A 20,798-nucleotide genomic window follows, 5' to 3' on the forward strand; every position below is an offset into this window, starting at 1 on the left:
TGGGTCATTGTAAACCTGCAATCAGTCGACCAATGGAGCACACTTGGATGAGAAACATCAATTTTCACGGTACGCTTGCATTTGAGTATATGGAGGGACCTGTGAAAAGGGACAAAAATAGAGCCCTGGATGGATGGTCTATTGTAAAATATAAATAGCCCCCATTTACATGAATGAATATTAATGCAGCCGTGTGACAGCCCTTAAAATAAATGTTGCCTTATATGAACAGTTTTTTAAGAGCTGTCACACGTCTGCCTTAATACATTACTATTCAATTATGTGAATAGGGGTTAGTCACATGACCAATATTTTACAATGGATCAAAACATAGGTCATGCTCTATTTTTGCCCATTTTCACGGATCCCTCCATACACTCAAATGCATTTTGGGTGCAAAACTGCTGACTTAGAAGTCATGATCGATTTGCCCTAGAGGGTGTAATGTGACTTCATTTACTGACATTGCAGAAGATGCCGAGGGCAGACCATACGTTTTGTAGTGTAACCCTGACCTTAAAGCCACTGAAGGATTTGGCCACAGTATGTAGACTTGGTAAATCTCATCCATTATGCTGTAGATGATGGAGGGTTAGATGCTGGGAAGTTCACAGTGATGAATCCCCCTGTGTCCCTGACCTTCATGACGCATTATGTTAGAGTGCCATATTGATATAGGTGGACATTCTCTTTACTATTAACATGTTTGTACCTTTCTTTAGCTCACAAATCCATTCCAATGCGCTGTCACAGTGTAGATCATTCCAATCTATTGTATACTCAAACAGCGACCCACAAGATTCCTCTTCCAAGAAGTTGTCAGGTTGCGAACTGCCCCAATTCTCATAACTTAACTAGTTAAAAGAGAAAAATATCATTAAATGGCTAATAATGAATTACTTTTCATAACATAAAAGGGGTTATCCAGTTTCTAATATTAATTTTACTAAGGATATCAATATTAGATCTGTAGGAGACCAACACCCAGGACCCTACAGATCAGCTGTACCTGGACCATGCGACTCCAAGTAATGTCTACATTCTGGGGTCTGCGCTACTCACTTATTATATGATTTGTAACAGCTGTTGTTGGTACTGCACCACTCCTCCATAGACTTCAGTGGGGCAGTACTTCCCTACCAAATCCCTACCAAACTGCTACAGTCTGTACGGCGAGTGAGCAGCGAGGACCCCAGAATGTAGACATTACCAATAGCTGTGTTGTCCTGGGACAGCTGATCTGTGGGAGTATAATTGTAGAAACCGGATAATACCTTTAAACCCCTAATTTTATTTTAGAGTTTTTTTACGGATGTAGTGATACCAATTGTGTTTTTTTTTGTTTTTTTGGGATAGGGGGGTTTATTAACAAGTGGGGAAAAAAGTCTATTTTTACTTTTTTTTTCAGTGAAACAACTTAGGGCGTTAAATCGCATTGCTAATGGGAGTGATATCTTTAAAAACTTGGCATCCACCGTTCTATTACAGTGGATGATGGGAAGGGTTTAAAGAGACTGTCCCAGAATCAGCTTAACACCTGTCCAACGGACAGATTATAAGTATCTGATCACAAGAGACCTCTGGACCCCCACCAATCACAAGAACAGGGGTCCCATTTCTCTCATTTCAATCATGCGCTATCATTCCATTCCATGATAATAATGGGATAACCGGGACTGCTCTGTTCCCCGACATATATTCCCAGACATATACAGGCATACATCGATATGTCTCCTAGTGACCAGAGGTCGGACAATCCGTAAATGTCCAATTTAATGGCAGCATGTTATAGAGCAGGAACAGCTGAGTAGATTGACAAGTAGTGTTGTAGAAAAATATTAGAATTTATCAATTAAAAACTTGGCCCTTGTATGACCCTACATACAATAAGAGATGTAAACCCCTGGGTAGGACCGTCCACTGGACTAAGGATAGAAAAATCTGAGCTTTAAAAATATTGTTTTAATAAAACACAAGACGTTACTTACAGGTGAGCCATCTGACCACGTGAAGCCTTCACCAGGATTCCCCTTCACTAGACCAATCCAGATTGATTTATGGTAGGGAGCTTTGGATCTTATGTAAAGATAAATGAATAGATGAACACACAGCAATGATATATCCTGTACGTGTTTGTAACTAACAGCAGACATTTCATGGTCTGTACAAAAATTCCATAATATTTTATTGTTGTTTTACTTTAAAGGGATCCTATCATTAAAATGACTTTTTTTTTCTGCCTACCACGTAGGAATAGCCTTAAGAAAGGCTAGTCTTCTCCTACCTTTAGATGTCTTCTCTGCGCTGCCATTCGGTATATAATCCGGTTTTCGTTGGTATGCAAATGAGTTCTCTCGCAGCACTGGGGGTGGGCCCCAGCGATCAAATAGCAATGGGAGCGTCCCCAATGCTGCGCGAGAACTCTCTAGCGACGCCTCCATCTTCTTCAGGAATGGGTCTTCTTTGTGTCTTCTTCCGGCGGTGGCTTCAAACTTGTAGGCCTCGAGTATTTGACTGCGTATGCCTGCCGGCCACAAGAAAATGGCCGCTTACAATACTGTGTAAGCGGCCATTTTCTTCTGGCCGGCGGGCATGCACAGTCAGCTTTGCCCTAGGCCCGAGGCCTAAAAGTTTGAAGCCACTGGAAGAAGACGCGAAGAAGACCCGTATTTTTGTCTATACTTTCACATTTTCTCAGGGCTGCTTTAACCATAGGGCCAAAAGTGCACTTGCATTGGGCCCTATTGTTGCAGGGGCCCCTTGGGACAGTCCTGCATTGCTGTCCAGCTGACTTTGAACACCGATGAGTCAAAGACAATGGTGAGGCAGGGAGTCATCTACTCTCTGCTACACCTTCCAGCCACTGTCTTTGCTGCCGGTGTCCTGGGATCAGGAGGCATGATGTAGTGATGTCATTTACATCGTACCTGTTGCTCCCTGAGAGAGAAGAGAACAGGGGATTGGGAAAGGTAACTATTAAGGTTTTGTATTATTTTTTTTCTTCATTTGATATTCACAGTGGGGGCAACTGAAAGAGGACTTGTAACTGTGGGGGCAACCTGGACAGCTACATGAAACTTTGCAGCAACCTGGGGAGGACATGACACTGTGGAAGAAACCTGAAGTGCTACTTGAAACTATGGGGTCAACCTGAAGGTTGGGGATATGAAACTGGGGGCATCCTGGCGGGGGGAGACATGATGCTGTAGAGGGCAACCTGGAGGGCTACATGAAACTATGGGGGCAACTTGGAGGGGGGCATTATAGTATAATGTCTGAGGAGCCAAATGGAGGTGGGACAGGTTAATGTCTGAGGGGTCACACGGAGGCAGGTTAAAGTATCATGTATGCAGGGGCATATGACTCGTATGACTATGTGATGGGCCACTGAGGAGCCTCATATTGTATGGGGCCACTAAGGAGGCATTATACTGTGTGAGGGCCACTAAGTGACATTATATTATGTGAAGGCTACTGAGAAGGTATTATAATTTGAATGGGTCTGATATTTCTAAATGGTGGTGATGGGGGCGAGCCCACTTATGAAACCTTTGCACTGGGCTCACCAATGTGTTAAATGGGCCAATTTACTTCCAAGGCACATGCTGTTTACAAGGTGGTCTCTGATATAAAGATGGGCATTTTTTAATTTTTATTGATTTTGGTGCATTTCTGATGCATCTAAGGCCATTCGGAATAAAGTGTCACATATTCCTGCATCATTTCTTTGGTAACTTAAGTTTTGCAACAATCTACCTTCAAATGTGAAATAAAGAAAACCTTTCTATAAACCTTCTTGAGGCTGGAGCCCCACGTAGTGTAATTGCCACAAATTGGCCACAGCGGAAACGCCACGGCAAAAACCACAGCTTTTTACATTTACAGCAAAGTATATGGGATTCTAGCTAATCCCATCCACGCATTGCAGAATATAATCTGCAGCGGAAATGCTGCAATTTCAAAAACTCATGCGTTTTTGCTAATTGCAGCATGTCAGTTATATCTATATATGCCTATAAGTATAACGGAAGCAAAATCTGTGGGCGTTGTATGAAAAGGGGCCTACCTGGGGCCTTAGCCTAACTGTTATTTATCTTATCTTTTTTTTGTTGTATTTGTTGTTTTACACCTTAGGCCACACTCACCTTCTGATGAGCCACACCTCCTTTTCCATATATATTGCATAGAAAGTGTCTAAAACGATTGATAAATATGGCGCTAGGCTGTTTTTTGGAGCAAATTTTACCAGAATATGGAAGGCAGAATTGTGTCAGTAAACACATTTCTTCAACTGACGTTACAGCAACATAAGTATGTAGCTCTTTTTATCATGGTATAACATATGCAATATATACACTGCTCAATATTGTCACTGCAACACCAAGAAGAAAAAGTCTTGGAATTTTGGGAATCACAGGATGGATAAATATGATAATACTATGCAAATCACATTTTAGGTTTATTTTGTACGTGCGGTTTTGAGGGCTGTAACATTTTTCTCGTATGTCTCAGTCAACTAATTTTTGCGTCTTTTTACGGGGACACATAGGGCTTTATTTTTATGTTGTTTTTATTTTCGAATGTGTTTTAACTTTTTTTATATCCGGGAAAATATAAACATAATAGGAGGGAAATGTTGGTATATACATATACATTAGATGGCGATGTTATTATTGTTATGTGCTGAATACATGTAATGATATGCTATGGAGACTTGTCTGTATCTCACATTGCTGCATCTTTCTATGGTTAGTTCTTTCCAGTGTGTTCCTTGTTGTATTGCTATGTAGACATGCTGATGATGTTACCTCATGTTCTGATAAGTAAATTGAAGATTAACCCATATAATCTACTCTGAAGCTTTCTTCTGCGACTGAACTCTGCAACAGGAAATTGTGTCTGGTTTTCACTTTATTATTTATTTTTTTATTTAATAACACAAAGTGTCACTGAAAAACTTTATAAAATAGTTTTTCCTCTCCGTTACGGTAATTTTTATTTTGTATGATGTTGTCAGGGGTGGGGCTATAATCTTTAATAATGTCGTTTTATTAGCGTATTATTTTATTTTTTATTATTTTATTTACATTTTTTAAAAACTTTTTTATTATATTTTTATTTTTTATTTTTTTCAGATAGTGTCCCCATAAAATCATAAGAGACCTTTGGGGACATCTGATCACTTTTTATTTGTACTGGAGGCTGATTTCCCCTATAACTGAGGCTGCTACATTTAGCCCCAGTTGCAGGAGGAATCCAGCCTCCTGCATGCTGTATCCTGTATACACAGCGATCGAGAAGGCAGGGAAAGGAATAAACCTTCCCTGCTTTCTCTTTGGGAGCTCCGGCTGAAGTTACAGCCGGCTCCCAGTGTCAGCAACTGCATGATCTCCGTGCAGCTGCTGTGTTCTGACTGGACGTACCGGTACGTCCTGTCAGAACTAGGCAACCACTAACCGGATGTTTATAGTCTATGGGCGGTCCGGAAGTGGTTAATGACATTTGATAATTGAATAGCCCCGCCCACTGGACTCTGAAACACAAATCTATATATCAATCTGTTCTGCTCCTCCTGCTCTATAACCTGCTGCTCACAGAGAAGACCCCATGGTCAGTGTGACAGGTTCACTGTAACAGATAGAACTCATTGTGTCTATGGTCTAACACTTGTAGCAAGATCACGTCTTACCTTATCAGTCCTTCCACTGCCTCCTCCTTGTTCTTGCTGGTGATACTAAGTAAGTCACCTCCTATAGTTATGCAAAAGTCTCTTGCTTCAAACCAGGTCCTTTTATCATAATTTTTAGCTGAGTAAAACTGTTGGAAAAAAACAATAAAATATTTTACTTCAGCCTAGTTAAACCAGTTCAGGGGTAGGAGTATACAACCTATGAGGAGCGGAAGCAGAAACGGCAGAAGAGGAGAAATAAGATGGAGGAGGAGGAGGTGCACGGTGGAACAGATTTATGTTAGCTGAGACCACCAGGAGGAATGAGATGCCAGTGACCACGAGCCGCCATCATCACACTTACCATGAAACATGAGTGGTCTGATGAAGTCCAGTTACTTGGACATGTTGGTTCTGGTGTTGTTGTTGGGATGGGCGGCGGTGTCACTCCTTGTGCCCACTTCTTGCACACATACTTTGTTTTCTCATCACAGTTTATAACATCCCATAATCCAGCTTGGTTTCCAGTTGCCATAGCAACACAGCCCCGTCTTCTGTCTATGAAATGTAATTAAAGGGATTGTCCACAGGAATCATTTTATATTGCGCCGACCCCCCCCCCCCCCCCCTAATAAAATAATTATTTAAAGGGGTTTTCAGGAAGGAATAAAATGGTGACAGTGGGCTAAAAAAAACAATGTTCACCTCAACAATCCCCTGCTGATCCCATTCTAATCATGCCTGGTCCCCGTCTAGACTGTATTTCCTGGGACACACAGATAATATCTACTCAGCCAATCACTGGCCACTGTAATAAAAAGCATTGGTATTATTCCGTTATTGGGCCAGCAGCAGCGCAGTTCAGCACTAGCATGGGGACAGCAGCGGTCAGCAGTTCAGCAGCGGGAATTACAATGACATCCAAGGACTAATGGCCTGATGCTTGTGCCCAGTAGCCATTACATCGATGCCCCCCATCCTCCTCCTCCCAGTACTGCCCCCCAGCTCTCCTTACATCTGCCCCGTACCCTCTCCCCGCCACACGACTAGCCCTCACCTCGGCACTGGTACCAAGACCGGAGACCAAAAGGAAATACATCGGGGCTCAAAGGTCTAGGGACGCGCTGACGCCGACCATAGGAACGGGGAGCTACGGCGAACCGGATGGACAAACTTTCTGCAGCGTCTGGCGACTAACTAGTAATGTTCGTTGCTCAGGATGTATGATCAGGCCTATTACGGGGAGAGGGTACGGAGCAGATGTAAGGAGAGCTGGGGGGCAGCACTGGGAGGAGGATGGGGGGCACGGATCGATGGGTACTATTCCGTTCTACTAGACACAAGCATCGGCCTCTATTATCGGGCCAGTATCAGCCTAGTCATGTGGCGGGGAGAGGGTACAGGGCAGATGTAAGGAGAGCTGGGGGGCAGCACTGGGAGGAGGAGGATAGGGGGGTGGGCGGGGGGGCATTGATGTTCCAACTACTGGCCACAAGCATCGGGCCAGCAGTCCTCGATGTCATTGTAATTCCGTCTGCTGAAATGAACTGCTGTCCGCTGCTGTCCCCATGCTAGTGCTGAACTGCGCTGCTTCTGGACCGATAACGGAATAGTACCAAAGCATTTTGTGTGTCAAGATGGGATCAAGAAGCAGGAGACCCGGACAGTACAATTTGGTTAACACCATTTTGGTTGCTAGAACAGCAGATGGAGGTGACATATGTTATATCTCCATGAGCATTGACCGTGATAAGAGTGGACAATGGACTTACCTGGCATGTCTGCGTTCCAGTGCGTGTATAAAACGTCTTGCCCGTTGGCCCATGTGAAAGTGTTCTTATCCTTGGTGTCTGAGAGCCCTGTCCAGAAATATTTCTCTGGTCTAAACCCGATCAGACTTGTTATATAGGCCTGTTCAAACCTGCAAGAAGCCAATATTAGTAGTAGAAGCCTTGTAGTTTGTGGAGCAGAGATCAGGATATTCAGGATTGCTGTTTGATTTCATTCCATAGGAGATTTCATTGTTTACTCCAGTATGGACATGTGGTGGACACAGAGGTGCCGATAACATGCCCCTGCTAACCACATGACCATAACTAGCCCGTACTATGTATAAGTAATAATCACCTGTCTTCTACAGTCAGCACGAAGGCTCCATTATTATTACATGTGCTGCTCGCTTCTGTAAATGTACCAGGAGATTCCCCTATTACATAGCAGTAGTAGCCGTGTCTCTTCCAGCCCTGGTGACAGAGAGATCAATAAGAAATCATTATTTACTTCTATTGACTCCCCTAATACTTAACCCCTTCCCACTGCAGGCATTTTTTTTTTTTTTCGTTTTTGACTCCCAAGTGGCCGCCATCCGCTGTACTAGTACAGTGGATGTCGGGAAGGGGTTAAAGAGAATTTTCCAACCTCTGATATAATATAATAGAAAATAATATGAAATATAATATACATATGTTATTGCCTATATTTATATAAATTGTATTTTAGACTATTTTATAGAATATAATATATGTTTTATAATATTTTTTTGCCATATAACATGTATATTATAATATATATAAAATATAGCTACATATGTCATTTTATTTAACTCCTCTGAGATTGGTGAAACCCAGTAATAGCGATCAGTAATACTGTGTAATGTTATTGCCGGGGGAAGCTCTGGTTTTACATTTTAATTGATGGTTGTCCATGTACTGGTAATTGATGACTGGGCCAAGTCTACCAAGGACAGACATGGTTTCTTATGATGCCCCTATACTCTAATAGGCCATATAGATTTTATATATAGAGTCCTGATATTATAACCCCACATATAATGTTCTTTACCTTATCACATCCAGGGTTGACATTGATATCTTGCTCTGGACCATTTGGCAATGAGTTTCTTTTGCAAATATATGGAAACTTTTTCTCACATATCTGGTCTGACCATTGTCCGTCCTGTGTAAGAATGTATTACAAGGTGAGAACGTTCCCATCATCTTCATCTTCATGATCTCCAGGTTCACTATCCAGTCTACTTTAATCAAACATTGACCATTGCTGTTGAATAATCCCCTACTAGCAAAATCCCTCCATAGACAAGCTGGGGTAAACTTTAGGAGAGTAAAAACCCTTAAAAATTATTTTGAACCAATTAAATGACATGTTATCCCCCCAAAAATGGATTTGACGAACGTCCTCCATTGTAACGATAATGTAGGATCTTTTTGTTGTAACCACAAAAAAAATGTAAATGTTGTTTCTCCATTTCATAGTGAACTAAGGTTGTAGCGAGCTGTGTTGTATGTGGCCTTCAGTATGCAGGTAGGACAATACAACACTTTAGAGACAGTGTCAATAAACACAAGTCTAATGTACAGAACGGAAACATTAAAGGGATTCTACCATTGAAATGATTTTTTGGCGATCACACGTCGGAATAGCCTTTAGAAAGGCTATTCGTCTTGCTTTCGTAGTTCAATACAGGAGCGGCCTCCTGAAAATGGCCGCCGGCCGGCATGTGCACTCGGCTCTGCTGGTGTCTCACTGGCAGAGCCAACTGCGCAGGCGTCGGAGGTGACGCAGAAGGAAGACGACGTAAGAAAGGGAGGATCCAGCCGAAGATAGAGGAGTCGCTGGAGCGTGTTCTCGAGCAGCAGTGGGGACGCCCCCATCGCATTTTCGCATCATCGCTGCGAGAGAACTAATTTGCATACCAGTAAAAAACGGTATTTCTAAGGAACAGCGCGGCGGAGACCACGTCTAAAGGTAAGAGACGAATAGCCTTTCTAAAGGCTATTCCGACGTGTGATCGCCAAAAAAATTCATTTCAATAGTAGTATCCCTTTAAACACAGTATCGTCCGGCACTCATGAGAGACATATGCTGAGTTTTAATGGTTTGAAGTTGACACCTACTGACCAGATCTCTGACAAGATATCACATAGATTGGAGGCACTCTGCAGGCATGAGATACTGGATCTATAAACTCAGTACACTCCATCTGGAGGATTCAATGAGGCATTGGAAAATATTGCAGATGCCACAAAAACCGATCCCACCCATACATTATACATTCATAGTAATTTATACCAATTAACTCTGATCTTATTCTATTCACTGTAATATTCTATTTGTAATCTTAGGTTTTATTTGATAATATGATATTAGAACATTATTGTGTGAATATCATAATCATTTATATGTTGTAATATTTCAGTTTTGATGTTTTTAAAACCAGAATAATATTGTGAGTGAGTCGCCCCGGCTCGGCCCCTATGGATTCACGGTGCAAGCAGGCCCGACACCGGGGGCGGCAGCGCCTTGAAAAAGGGGAGTTTTAACCAAAAATGGATTAAAAAAAAAATAATAAAGAAAAATAAAAGTTTGTCGTGACGCCAGTTGGGGTTTCGGCTTGGAGTGAAGTCGGGCACTGTAGACAGGGCCTCTGGGAATAGGTGGTGATGCAGTGCCAGATGTTATACCCTCTCCAACAAGGGCAGGTCCCAGGGCCAGATGATATAGGTGAGGAAGGGGAGATTTCCAGGAGGAGTAACAGGAGGGATGATCAATGAAGGAATACAGTCCAGACAGGGGTTAACCAAACACTTACGATTTACTTCTGTAGTCAGCAGGAGATAACAGATGTTACAGGAGGATTCACCTTGCTCCAGTATAGTGAGATGCCAGTCTTCCCTTTTACCACTAGTATGATTCAGCCTTCCACTGCTGCTCAAACTCTCTAATAGGTTTCCTCTGGTCCTGGGTTCCAGGAGCTCAGAGGTTAAGTACAACTGGGTAGATCCCCCTTCTGGACAACAGGTAATGCGAGTTTTCTGGGATGCTGGATGCAGACACTCACCCCAACTCTGTATGTTACTGAGCCTCCAGGAATCTTGCATTCACCAGGCCTGGGTCCAATGGGTTTCTCAATATTCTAAGAGTTTCACACACTAGTTAGGAATTGATGGTCCTATGACTGCAGCAACCGCACCTGCGAGGTCTCATCTCACCTCTGCAGAATCCCGGCCTACTCACTGCTGCTTCTCACACCATGCGGCTGCAGCACACACTGCACCTCCACACCTCCTGCTCTCCTTCAGACTCTCCTGCACTCTGACCTGAAACTCAAAGAGAGACTCACATCCAGTTTGTAGCCCCAGCCCTCTTCATAGAGAGGCAATGGCTGTGGAGCTTTGTGTATGCTAACAGGTTGTCTGGATCTCACTATACCTTCACAGTACACAGTGTAGATCACATAAGATGACATTTGTAGTGGCCCACTCTGTGGGGCGCTACATAAGTACAGAGAACTTAAGGTGGTGAGAGTCCAGTTTTTCTATATGTCGCTATAGATGCGTACTCTCCTTTCTTTTTTACCAGCATTTCCAGAGCACCATATATTGGTGTAATATTACACTATGTGCCGTCACGTTGTTTTCTGTTTCCTAGTATTACTTCCAGGTGCACAATGTCCTACCTTAGTGGATAAGGCCACACAATCCTCTTGTCTATTATTGAGTTGAGATGGTTCTCCTCTCTGCCATGTTGTATATGTCACCGGGGATCCATCACTCCACTCAAAATATAGCTGTGTCTTCAAGTCATTCAACCCAAGCCAAACATACTCGGCATCACCTAGAAGAAAATATCATGTATTTGTAATAGTTAAATGTGGTCATGTGACCTCCACCAGATGGCCATACTAGTACATTGGGGCCGTACTGAAAGAAGTTGTCTGGGATTAGAAAACAGCTTATTCCCCCCTCCCTTTAGAGAACACATGCACACTCAGCCATGTTGTATATGTATGGAGGGTCGGGAGGAATAGCTGTTGACCAAACATTGCCACCTTTAGATACTCACCAAATGTAAGCTGTGAGGTAACAGCACTCGCTTCTTCAATATTATGCAAACTTGCAAGATCTCCCTCCTTGCTTCTGCAAGATAACATGGCCTCCTCCCAAGTCCTAGCGTCCCTATCCAAGTAATAGCAGTGTCCATTATAAGGAATCCATGATGAAGGACAAAAGATGGGGTCACTGGTGCCTGTAACAGGACAGAAGAACTTCCTGACCATCATATATAAGTGACATGTTTATTGGAATTCTAGGGTTATTCTGGTCATTACGATTAATCACCTACCCGCACCGATCACGAGATTGGCAGTTCCCCCATATAAATAAAGCAGCAGGTTGTACATGGGGGTTGAGGTTCCATTTAATTCTATAGGATTCCTGAAGATAACACTTGGCTTCTCTTCAGCAGTCCCACAGAGATAAGTGAAGCAGCAGTGTGTATGGGCCCCATTGTTACCAGTTAGGGTGCATTCACACTGAGTAAACGCTAGCTTATTTTGTAGAGTAAAATTACACTTGTAAATTTTGCTATCCCATTGACTTCAATGATATTTTTTTACAAGTGTAAAAATACGCCTGTAAAAAATACGCCTGTAAAAATACGCCTGTAAAAATACACCTGTAAAATGTCATTGAAGTCAATGGGATAGCAAAATTTACAAGTGTAATTTTATTTTACAAAATAAGCTAGTGTTTACTCAGTGTGAATGCACCCTTACACGGGATCCTCATTCTCATGATAGGTTGGGGTGTCAAACACCCACCAATTGGTCGAGTCCACCAGGACAGAAGATATTACAGAATGATTTCCCTTTCTAGCCCATAGAGGAAAATTAGAGCTGTCCTTCTGGTACAGATGTGAATAAGTCCTTTATATTTATCCAAGATTTACCCCATTTAATTAATAAGACTAAAAGTTAAATCCTAACTATAACTGTATTGTATGGTAAGGTGCAAAGGTTTAAGCATATGTGAAAAATGCTGGAAAGTAAGAATTCTTTCAGAAATATAAGGGTTAATAGTTTATGTTTGTCAATTATCAAAATGAAGTGAATGAAGAAAAGAAAAATGGAAATTCTATCAATATTTGGTGTGACCTTTGCTCTTTGGAGGAGGAGTCCTGGAAGTGATGGTATGACCCCCACAGATATAGCCCTGATCTCATCATCATCCAGTCTGTCTGGGATTACATGAAGAGACAGAAGGGTTGGAGCAAACCTACATCCACAGAAGATCTGTGCTTAATTCTCCAAGATGGCGGGAACAACCTCCCTGCCGAGTTCTGCCAAAACCTGTCTGCTGTTGTCTGTAACTTGTCACTTGAGACTGTAGAGAGTCCGCTGGTTTTTGGTGATTCCACTACCAGAAATCCCCGAGATCTTCTGTCCCTTTATCACCACTTTCTATCTCCCCCATGACGTCCATTATTTCAAGACATCACCTCTTGAAAAATAGTAATGATTATTATGGTGAGTCCCTTTTTGAGTTGAATATATTTTTATTGGTTATTAACATAAAGTGTTTTTATACATATACAATCATTTTAATGAGTGGTAAATTTCATGTATCATTATTTTATGTATTATTGTTTAATAGAGGACTAGATGTGTCTATATTTGTAGTGCTCCATAACATCTGTTTTTTTGCTTGTTATGGGTTCAGATTTATAGGAGCCGGTATGTTCCGTGCACATGCGTGTTCTGGGTCTCGGCTGCTTTGACACCGCCTTTATGAATCGCTGAGAGTCCGTCGACACACATGCACACGTGACCCCGAATTGGGTTTTTAACATGTAGTCTATGCGGTTTACTATTTCTAACTACATCCGGTATATGGAACGCATGTGCGCTCCAAGAGTAGTTCCGGCATGTGAGACACATATGCGTCCCAAGCGATGGGCTATGACGCATAATTATACTTTAGGGCGGGCTTTTTATGAATACATGCGCAGGTAGATATGCCTGGATGCTGGAGAGATTTTCAATATACTGCATAAATGTTTGTAGTTTTTTATTGTATTGCTGACATAATGTTAGTCTTATTCTGTTTCTTAACTATTTATTGGTTGTCATTTGTCCATTTGATGTTTTTTTTGCTACAATTGTAAAATGATGAGGTCACTATGGGGGCGCATGTTCTATGCTCTCAGTATCTATGTCCTTTGTGCACCTGAAGAAGAAACCAGCTTCCGGTTTCGAAACGCGTTGTGTGTGAGGCTTTAATAAACGAATGCAACAAGAACTACGGTTGGTAAGCGCGGATCCTTTTATCCATTTGATACTTCTGTAGAAGTTGGTTGGATAGGTCCTTTTCTGTATAGTACCATGCATACGTGTTTTCACGGTTAAGATCTGCCAGCTACTAGCCATTTTGTCTATGAAGTGATATTTGAGTGCTGTGATCACTTCACAGCGCTTAAAGGTGATTATATGTTGAATAATACTTTGTGGAATCACTTTAAAAGGGTAATGCACAAGGTGCCGCGCGGTGCTCTCTCTTCTGTTTTCTTGTAGTTTTTACCATACGTTACGTTTGGCCCCGTGACTGTGGATTAAGAAGTATATCATCAGGACTCTATCTGTTTCTTGATACCTTCTTGAGTACCTGCTGCTGGCTTTGAACTGATTTCCTATTGGTTTGATAATCAGATCATTATGGAATTTATTAAGAAAAGGTTGATCACCAGAGATGATTTAATCGAACATTATACTATGGCTCCACCTACAACGACCAGTAGGTCTGAGATGGATGTAATTACAACTGATTGTGTGGATGTAATTGATCGTAAACAACTGGATGATTTATTTTGGGAATTGGAAGATGCCTTGTCTAAGGAAACAAGACATGCTATGGATTTTAAATATTTATGTATTTATTTGAAAGAAGGGATAGTCCCTAGAGGACTTAGATTGAAACACCAATCCCCCTTCCCAAATGACTCAGTGTTTTCCAAACAATGGGATTTACTTCTACATCAATGTGAAATGGAGCTAATGAAGGTCCTGTCACAAAAAAGACATAACCTTGCATCTGAGTGTAGCTCAATAGTGGATGTTTTGGTACAGAATTTAGATAAACACAGTCATCATACTGATTTTATCCGGCTATGCCGTTTGTTACAGACAAGAACCTTAAATTATGAAAGGGGTATTTTAGAAACAAAAACTGATAAATTAAACAGAGATAGAAATGACTATCAGAATAATAATATTAAATATTGGATGAAAGTGAATGACAGAACAACAGACCCCAATATGCAAACCAGGAATATACCTAGAGATAGGAACCCAATAATAAAGAAAGGTGGAACTAATACACCCAGTAGCAACAGGAAGAAATCCTCTTCTGATCTAAGAAAGAAAAATCCCCAGTCCTTGAGGAAACAAATTTTTACACGTAATTATCCGGCTAAAAACCATACTAATAAGATTCTAGGCCCTAACCGGCAAAGGTCAAAATATGACCATACTAATAGGTTTCAGAATCCGGAAAAACAACGATGGGAGGGGAGAGGTCGAAGGGAGGGTATGGTAAAAGATGTGATGAGTGCCCCAACAGCTGGGAGGCTCAAAGAGGGGGCCCTTTCGGATAAGAGTAATCTTAATAATAAAAGATCTATTTACAAATGGGATATGGTAGTCCCGGGAGCACAACAACCCATTTCACTATCCCTTCCTGCCACCTCCTTTGGTTTTACCACCCCTCTGGACAAATCCAAGAGGAGTAGCAGAACGATCACCACGATAGCACAAATACATGCTACTCAGTATTCCAACGAAAAGAAGGTGGAGACCTCTGAAATGAGGTCTACCGTGAATGTAGAAGACTCCATAGATTGTGAATTGGAGGATTCACTTTACGGAACCCCTCTCTCAACAACTCAAATCGATAGAGCTCTACAGAGCCCCACCCATGAAATTTCTAAACCTCAAAAGAGTCCTTTTTTAGCGCTACCCAGGTGCCTCACTCCAGATCTAGCAATACATGTCAAGGAGGCACCGCTTTATCAAAGAATAACAAAAATCTCGGACTATTACAGTCCAATACGACCAAAACGCAAAGAGCGGGAATCAATAGAGAGTATAAATTCAATACAAACGGATTCAATAATAGAATCCGACATAGAAACAGGAAAAGAGGATCAAGAGGAGGTAGATACAGACATAGAAGAACGAATGGCATCCCCCCAGAGTCCAAACCACAAGAGAAACAGGGTCTGAAGAGCGTAGTCTATAATCTTTCCAAATATTGTCTCACAACATCAGAACTAAGTCTATTATCACATGGCCTTTCCTTTTGTCCTAATCAGGAAATAAATGAAGTACAATTATATATTGATTTAAATCAATATATTAGGAAATTGACACTAGCTAGACACTTTGACATCGCCTCTAGAGGCTTAAAAAATGTAGAGGAGATAGCAATCGAAAAGGAGCAATATTCCCAGGATCTTAATCAGCAAATGTTAGAAGTTTCAGGAATAGTCCACACGGACTTAAGACCGAAATCAAAATTTTACCCCTTACATCACAGGGGCAGTGCACTTGAAACCTTCTTTGCATTGGTCTCAAAGGAATTTAGAAATATCAATGAATTGAGTGGTAAACGATATAAGAATCTTACTAGAGCAGAAAATGATGCATTACATTCTTTAATGAGAAATAAACAAATTGTTATTCGTAATGCGGACAAGGGTGGGGGGGTTGTGGTACAGGACCGTGTGGATTATGTAGGAGAAGCACAAAGGATTCTATCTGACAACACCTATTACAAACCCCTACCAAGTGATCCCACTAAGGAACATATGCTTCAATATAAACAGCTTGTTGATTCAGGTTTTCAGTCAGGAGTCCTCTCTTCTAAAGAACGAGATTATTTGATGGTAAGGGACCCCACACCAGGGGTCTTTTACCATCTTCCAAAAATTCATAAGAGCGTGGAGAACCCACCAGGCCGCCCCATAATATCTGGGTGTAATGCTCTGACACGAAATTTGTCAGAGTATGTAGACTTGCAGCTTCAAAAAATTGTTGTCAATCTTCCATCTTATTTGCGCGATTCCACGAGTCTACTCAATGATTTATTATCACACCAATGGAGTTCAACTTTTTCATGGGCAGTTTTGGATGTGACATCATTGTATTCAAATATTCCTCATGCGAAAGGTTTAGAAATTATTAAACTATCTCTTGATAGTAGATCAACATTACCAGAAATACAAAAAAAAGTTTATTCTTAACAGCATTAAGTTTATTTTAGAGCACAATGTATTTCAATTTCAGGATCAGCTGTTTCTACAGGTATGTGGAACAGCTATGGGGACAAAATTTGCCCCTAGTTATGCTAACCTTTATGTAGGGGAATTTGAACAGCAATTTATATTTGATCATCCAGTATGGTCAAATCATATTATATTTTTTAAGAGATATATTGACGACCTTCTTTTTATTTGGAGAGGTACGTCCGAAACTTTTAATAATTTTGTTATATATCTAAATGATAATGACTGGGGTTTAAAATTTTCAGGGAAAATTAATGATACTTCAATAGAATACCTGGATCTGATTCTTATGGGAACGGGTGACCACATTTCCACTAAAACATTCTTTAAGAGTGTTGACTGTAATAGTCTTTTAGATTACAACAGTTCACACTACAACAAATGGAAGAAAAACATTCCGTTTGGGCAGTTTAAACGCATACGTAGAAATTGCACCACTGAACTGGATTATCAATGCCAGAGTGAGATTCTGAGGAGTAGATTTAAGGCCAAAAAGTACCCTAGAGCTATTATCGATTTAGCCAAGGAGAGAACAGATCGACTCACTCAATCAGATTGTTTGAAACCTAGAATTAGGGATAATGTGGACTCGTTTAAATTTAATTTTTTAACTACATATAATGGAGCTCACATGACCATCCGTGACATCTTGCATAAGTACTGGTACATTCTACAAAATGACCAGTACTTAAAGAATCTTCTCCCTAAGAGACCGAAACTTATATTTAGAAGGGCTAAAAGTGTTAAAAATTTAATAGCCCCAAGTAGACTCAAATCCATAGCTCCCAAATCTGATACTAGTCCTACAACTGAAGGAAATGAAAAAGGAAGCTTTAGGTGTGGTAACAGGCGATGCAAGTGCTGTCAATGTATAGGTCACGAGGTCCAAGAGATCTCTAGTAGATCTACAGGTAGGACTTTCCAACTTGATTTCCGTATGGATTGCTCTACGCCCTATGTCATTTATTTAGCAGAATGCCCTTGTGGCATGCAATATGTAGGGAGAACGATCATGAACCTACATATTAGAATAAATAAACACAGGTCAAATATAGTAAATGGGTACTTAAAACATAGCGTCTCAAGACATTTTTTACATAAGCATAATAGTAATTTTGCAGGGTTTAATGTTGTCCCCATAGACCACATCCCTTCGAATATACCCAATAGATTCGAAGTCTTGAAACGGCGTGAAATCTACTGGATATACCAGCTGGATACTTTGAGTCCAGCTGGTTTGAATGAGACATTGGAAGACATCACCTCTTGAAAAATAGTAATGATTATTATGGTGAGTCCCTTTTTGAGTTGAATATATTTTTATTGGTTATTAACATAAAGTGTTTTTATACATATACAATCATTTTAATGAGTGGTAAATTTCATGTATCATTATTTTATGTATTATTGTTTAATAGAGGACTAGATGTGTCTATATTTGTAGTGCTCCATAACATCTGTTTTTTTGCTTGTTATGGGTTCAGATTTATAGGAGCCGGTATGTTCCGTGCACATGCGTGTTCTGGGTCTCGGCTGCTTTGACACCGCCTTTATGAATCGCTGAGAGTCCGTCGACACACATGCACACGTGACCCCAAATTGGGTTTTTAACATGTAGTCTATGCGGTTTACTATTTCTAACTACATCCGGTATATGGAACGCATGTGCGCTCCAAGAGTAGTTCCGGCATGTGAGACACATATGCGTCCCAAGCGATGGGCTATGACGCATAATTATACTTTAGGGCGGGCTTTTTATGAATACATGCGCAGGTAGATATGCCTGGATGCTGGAGAGATTTTCAATATACTGCATAAATGTTTGTAGTTTTTTATTATATTGCTGACATAATGTTAGTCTTATTCTGTTTCTTAACTATTTATTGGTTGTCATTTGTCCATTTGATGTTTTTATTGCTACAATTGTAAAATGATGAGGTCACTATGGGGGCGCATGTTCTATGCTCTCAGTATCTATGTCCTTTGTGCACCTGAAGAAGAAACCAGCTTCCGGTTTCGAAACGCGTTGTGTGTGAGGCTTTAATAAACGAATGCAACAAGAACTATGGTTGGTAAGCGCGGATCCTTTTATCCATTTGATACTTCTGTAGAAGTTGGTTGGATAGGTCCTTTTCTGTATAGTACCATGCATACGTGTTTTCACGGTTACGATCTGCCAGCTACTAGCCATTTTGTCTATGAAGTGATATTTGAGTGCTGTGATCACTTCACAGCGCTTAAAGGTGATTATATGTTGAATAATACTTTGTGGAATCACTTTAAAAGGGTAATGCACAAGGTGCCGCGCGGTGCTCTCTCTTCTGTTTTCTTATTTGCTTCTTTATCACACATATCTCTGTTTCCTACCTGGAGAGGGGACATCTCGGGACTTCTTGTCGCCTTTCTCACAGATATAGCCCAGTTTTTGCTCGCACTCTTTGCTTTCCCACTTTGTATTTTCTTCAGGATTTACCACTACACAGTTTACACCGGGGACATCTGATGGATTTCCTAAAATAAGCGACAAATTTAGGTAAAGAGAAAAGTCTTAGCTGCCCTGCAGTTATTGTGGTCATTTCCTCATACCCACCATGTTATAAAAGGAGAGGACCAGTCCAGCACTTTTAAGATACATTATATTTTGTGTATTTGAATTTTTTTTTTATTATACAGTCAGGTGACTACTCCAGTGTCCAAGAATGGCCACCCCTCATTGACATGTCCATGTACCTGGTAATCTCTGTTTTTATATCACATATTTTTAGTTTTATTTATTTAATTTAATTATTTTTAATTTGTATAAATTTATAATTTTTATATAATTTTTAAAATTGTACTGTAACTACAGACTCAATAGATTTTCCCTATTTATTAAATGGGTTTCTCGGCTAAAGGTAACGACAAAATATCCTAAGGATAGGTCATCATTATCAAAATGAGTAGAAATCCGAAACCCAGCACCCCCACTGATCAGCTGTTCTCAGCTGCTGATACACAGAGAATAGAGCAGGAAGCAGACAGCGCTGTTCTCTGTGCAGTGGCAGAACTGTGTCACTGCAGCTTAGTGAATGGAAGCTGATCTGCAGTACCTGGTCTGGCCACTGAACAGAGAGAAGTTTGGGCAGTTTCCTGCTCTGCTTTCTTTGAGTCAGCTGCTGAGAACAGCCGATCAATGGGGGTCCCGGGTGTCAGACCCTCACTGATCTGATATTAATGACTTTTGTTTTCCCAGGATTCACTGTAATACAGCTTACGCTGGAGGCTTGTGAAGGATTTCTCTAAAAATTTTACAAGGTTAGGTAAGAATGTCTAGGTTATCAATATTTTTAACCCAGATAGTCCTTTTAAGTGCAGGCTATATATATATCTCCCTATATTATAAAAATGAATTTCTGTCTGTCTGTCTGTCTGTCTGTGCTCTAATGCGAACCAAACGACTGGACCGATCTTCACCAAATTTGGTACAGAGATACTTCAGGTATCCGGGAAGGTTTAAGACGAGACTCCAACTCACTCGGATGTACCGTTGCTGAGATACAGCATTCCAAACACAGTGCCCCCCCCTTAGCCAATACAAACCTGCAAGTCTTTCACTCATATTCCAACTGCAATACACATGGTCACTCCACATGCACAATACAACACTGATATCCAAACTGAGATACACGCATCAGAGGATTAGATGCACAGATCAGGAAACAGTATCACACTCCAGAAGATTAGATACACGCGTCTGCACACAGTCCCACAAACCAGAGGATTAAATACGCACTTCTGCACACAGTTCCACACACTGAAGGATTTGATACGTGCGTCTGCACACAGTTCCACATGCCGAAGGATTAGATACACGTGTCTGCACAAAGTACCACACCCCGGGGGATTGGATACATGCGTCTGCACACAGTACTACATGACAAAGGATTGGATACACGCATCTGCACACAGTTTCACGCACCAGAGCATAAGATTTGCACGTCTGCACACAGTACCA

The 20,798-nt window shown here is 41.1% G+C and overlaps 1 protein-coding gene across 1 annotated transcript in view; it reads right to left on the reverse strand.

Moving 5' to 3' along the window:
- LOC142201184 (macrophage mannose receptor 1-like) overlaps positions 1-20,798 on the reverse strand; it is an 81,075-nt gene that overhangs the window by 40,240 nt on the left and 20,037 nt on the right. The window contains 12 exon segments of the mRNA XM_075272012.1: positions 713-854; positions 1,989-2,068; positions 2,554-2,557; positions 4,841-4,880; positions 5,690-5,817; positions 6,033-6,226; positions 7,441-7,589; positions 7,796-7,911; positions 8,510-8,623; positions 11,145-11,302; positions 11,531-11,713; positions 19,172-19,315. Of these exon segments, the coding sequence (XP_075128113.1) occupies positions 713-854; positions 1,989-2,068; positions 2,554-2,557; positions 4,841-4,880; positions 5,690-5,817; positions 6,033-6,226; positions 7,441-7,589; positions 7,796-7,911; positions 8,510-8,623; positions 11,145-11,302; positions 11,531-11,713; positions 19,172-19,315 (1,452 nt within the window).

This window comes from Leptodactylus fuscus, chromosome 4 (genome assembly GCF_031893055.1).
Source record: "Leptodactylus fuscus isolate aLepFus1 chromosome 4, aLepFus1.hap2, whole genome shotgun sequence".
In the NCBI taxonomy this organism is placed as follows: domain Eukaryota; kingdom Metazoa; phylum Chordata; class Amphibia; order Anura; family Leptodactylidae; genus Leptodactylus; species Leptodactylus fuscus.